The sequence below is a fragment of the Paramisgurnus dabryanus genome, chromosome 3 (assembly GCF_030506205.2).
Source record: "Paramisgurnus dabryanus chromosome 3, PD_genome_1.1, whole genome shotgun sequence".
In the NCBI taxonomy this organism is placed as follows: domain Eukaryota; kingdom Metazoa; phylum Chordata; class Actinopteri; order Cypriniformes; family Cobitidae; genus Paramisgurnus; species Paramisgurnus dabryanus.
This window is the reverse complement of record NC_133339.1, coordinates 3,631,143-3,633,915: the sequence shown is the minus strand read 5'-3', so window position 1 is coordinate 3,633,915 and position 2,773 is coordinate 3,631,143. Positions and strand designations below refer to the sequence as shown.

Genomic DNA, 2,773 nt, shown 5'->3' with positions numbered 1-2,773 from the left:
GACCACAGTTGTCATAGCGACCGTTGCTTTTACGACAATTCAACTAGTTTTACGGCTGTTGTACATGCAAACTTTAATTGTATTATATTTGCTTTAATAATTTGATTACAAACAAATAAAAAACAAGAAACTGTAAATTAAAAGCCTACACAGTTAAACAAAGAAAAAACAAAAAATAAAAATTAATTAATTAATTAAATGGCACAAAAGCTTAGCAGTGCTCAACCCACATTTGGTAAGTATCGGTGAAATCATTGTAAAATAAAATGATTTAATAATAAATTGTTTGAAAAATAGTTATGATAAAATATTTCCTTATATTTGCTAAATAAAAATAATGACATACTGAGAGATAATATCTTTTTAAAGATATCTGTAAAGATATTTTTTATTTACATTATCAGAATTAAACTCCTATTATATTCATGATCAAGGCAAATCAAAACATACTTTTTATTTAGGCCCCAGGGTTTGTAGGGTAAGTATTATTTACTGTTTATTATAAATAAGTATTTGTTATAGAAGGTCTTAAATCGAAATCTTTTATATATTGTGGACTATCTGTATACGTAATATTGCCTCTTTGCAACGATTAAATGAATAATTCAAGAAAAATCTGCGTATGATTAAAGAATAGTGCCTTTGATGTTTGTTATTATAGTTACTCATTATAAAATCTGACGTGGCCACAGTGCTTTCCACATATAAGTGTATTCAATCACAAAAAGCCACTGTTTACAGAGGTCTGATCTTACAGCACGTGAAAGTATGCGCGTCATTCTAGTTGACGCACAAATCTATAATGACGACGATTGGCTAAACGGAGGATTATCAAAACTCCCTAAAACAAGCCACGTGCAACAGAATCCTATAAACACTGAACGTATACGTACACACTGTATTTTATCTCTTATAAATGCTGTGTAATATATCAACGTATGTCATCTAACTCTATTCTACGAATTACGAATAATCAGCGAATGACATTAAGTACCGCGAGAGCGATTCAAAAACACACTTTTCGAAAAGCTCTCGCGATATTCTGATGTCAAACGACGACCAGTCTGCGCATCGCTGCATGAAAGCGAACGTCCAATAGGGAGACGCATTGACGTCACAGGGTCTCGTGAACAGCAGGACCAAACGAGCAACATCCCTGAGCTCAAGCCGCCAAATAACGGTAAGAAATATTGTTATTTAATACAATGACGCATGTAAATGTTTCTGTCATGATATACATACAGATGCGAACTTTAAGATCATATAAAACCATACACATTTATACACTACGCGTGTTTTATCTAGAAGAATAATATCAATATGTGATAAAGGCGTAAACAGGTGATGACAGAGTGATGCTCGAGAGCCAAACACACCGACGCCTAATTTTACTCACGACATATTAGGTGTTTCTGAAACGAGTTATCTGTTTTATGAAAGTAAAGGTCGACGTTGGGGACTGAATCGTGAATTTTCGACATAACATTTGGATATATGGGAATCACTGCAATAGTAACAGGAATGGCCTGTATCACTTGCAGTGTTTGTTGTGAAAAACGTACAAGACGTACAAATACAAAATGCACAAATATTAAAGCGTCTCTGTCTTTAAGAGCTAGTTAACATAGGGAAAATATTTGTTATGCAGACTGTCAAATATATGGACTGAAACTATTGAATCTTGCATAAAATGAACTGTTTACTGTATGTACTGTATGTATTGGCTGTGTGTACGCTTTTAAATGGATTGATGGATGGATATAATATGTCTTTTGCATTTTAATTGTGACTCATTTAGCACGCTGACTTTATATCGGTGATACCCTGTTTTAGTAAAGAACATCTCTCATTGCATCTCCCTCCCTCCATCTCCTGCAGCATTGATCAAAGATAAGATGGCCACCTCCTCCTCATCCAATTTGGAAGAAGACGAAAGTCTCAAAGGCTGCGAGGTATTTGTGCAGAAACACAACATACAGCAGATCCTGAAAGAGTGCATCGTCAACTTGTGCATCGCCAAGCCGGAGCGGCCCTTGAAGTTCCTGCGGGAACATTTCGAAAAGCTGGAGAAGGTGATTTGCTGTCATTATATGTTTTTGTTGTCCATTCTGGTTACAGATTTAGTTTGTAAAGGATAATGGTTTGGGATTGTGGCTACTGGCACAAAGGATGTAGATGTATTCCCAAGGAACTGGTGAAGCAGGATCTGGAGAGTTATTGAGATCATTGCCGTCCCCTTTGACTTGGCACTTAACCTTAGTTTTGCACCAGTGGGATTGTTGCTGTAATGAATGTACTGTACATTGCTTTAGGAAACTGTATCTGCTGCGAGCTGAATATGCTGTGATATTTGTAATGACTGGCTTTTAGTTTCCGTCATCTCTCCATTAACATCAACTATCAGGAGCTTTTGTTAACTTTTGACATATTTCATTCCACAGTCCAAATCCGATTTTTCTACTTTAGCAAATTTGAACGGCAAAAAACACACAATATCTGATTTTTACCAATCCATTTCAAGCTACATTCATGTGTGGTTTGAAATCCTGAATTTTGGTCAGCAATGGCCAGTCCTACATACCAGTATTGTTTTTATATATATATGTGTTTGTGTCAGTTATATTTATTTTATTTTTAAAGCTCTCAAAGAGCATCATTATTGTTCAAGCTCTCTTTATGATTTTTTTTATTAGGATCATATCTGGTCGTAAACACAAAATGCTCAAAAGAGGGACCTGGGCAATACTTTATCTAAAGACTAGAATATGATTAA

General features: G+C 35.2%; 1 protein-coding gene across 1 annotated transcript in view; it reads left to right on the top strand.

Annotated features, from left to right (window-relative positions):
* The first annotated feature begins 1,097 nt into the window (after positions 1 to 1,097).
* Positions 1,098 to 2,773, top strand: part of prkar1b (protein kinase, cAMP-dependent, regulatory, type I, beta) — an 80,365-nt gene continuing 78,689 nt past the window's right edge. Inside the window, exons 1-2 of the mRNA XM_065253008.2 lie at positions 1,098 to 1,180; positions 1,879 to 2,072. Of these exons, the coding sequence (XP_065109080.1) occupies positions 1,896 to 2,072 (177 nt within the window). The 5' untranslated portion in view covers positions 1,098 to 1,180; positions 1,879 to 1,895. The remainder of the gene's footprint in view (positions 1,181 to 1,878; positions 2,073 to 2,773) is intronic.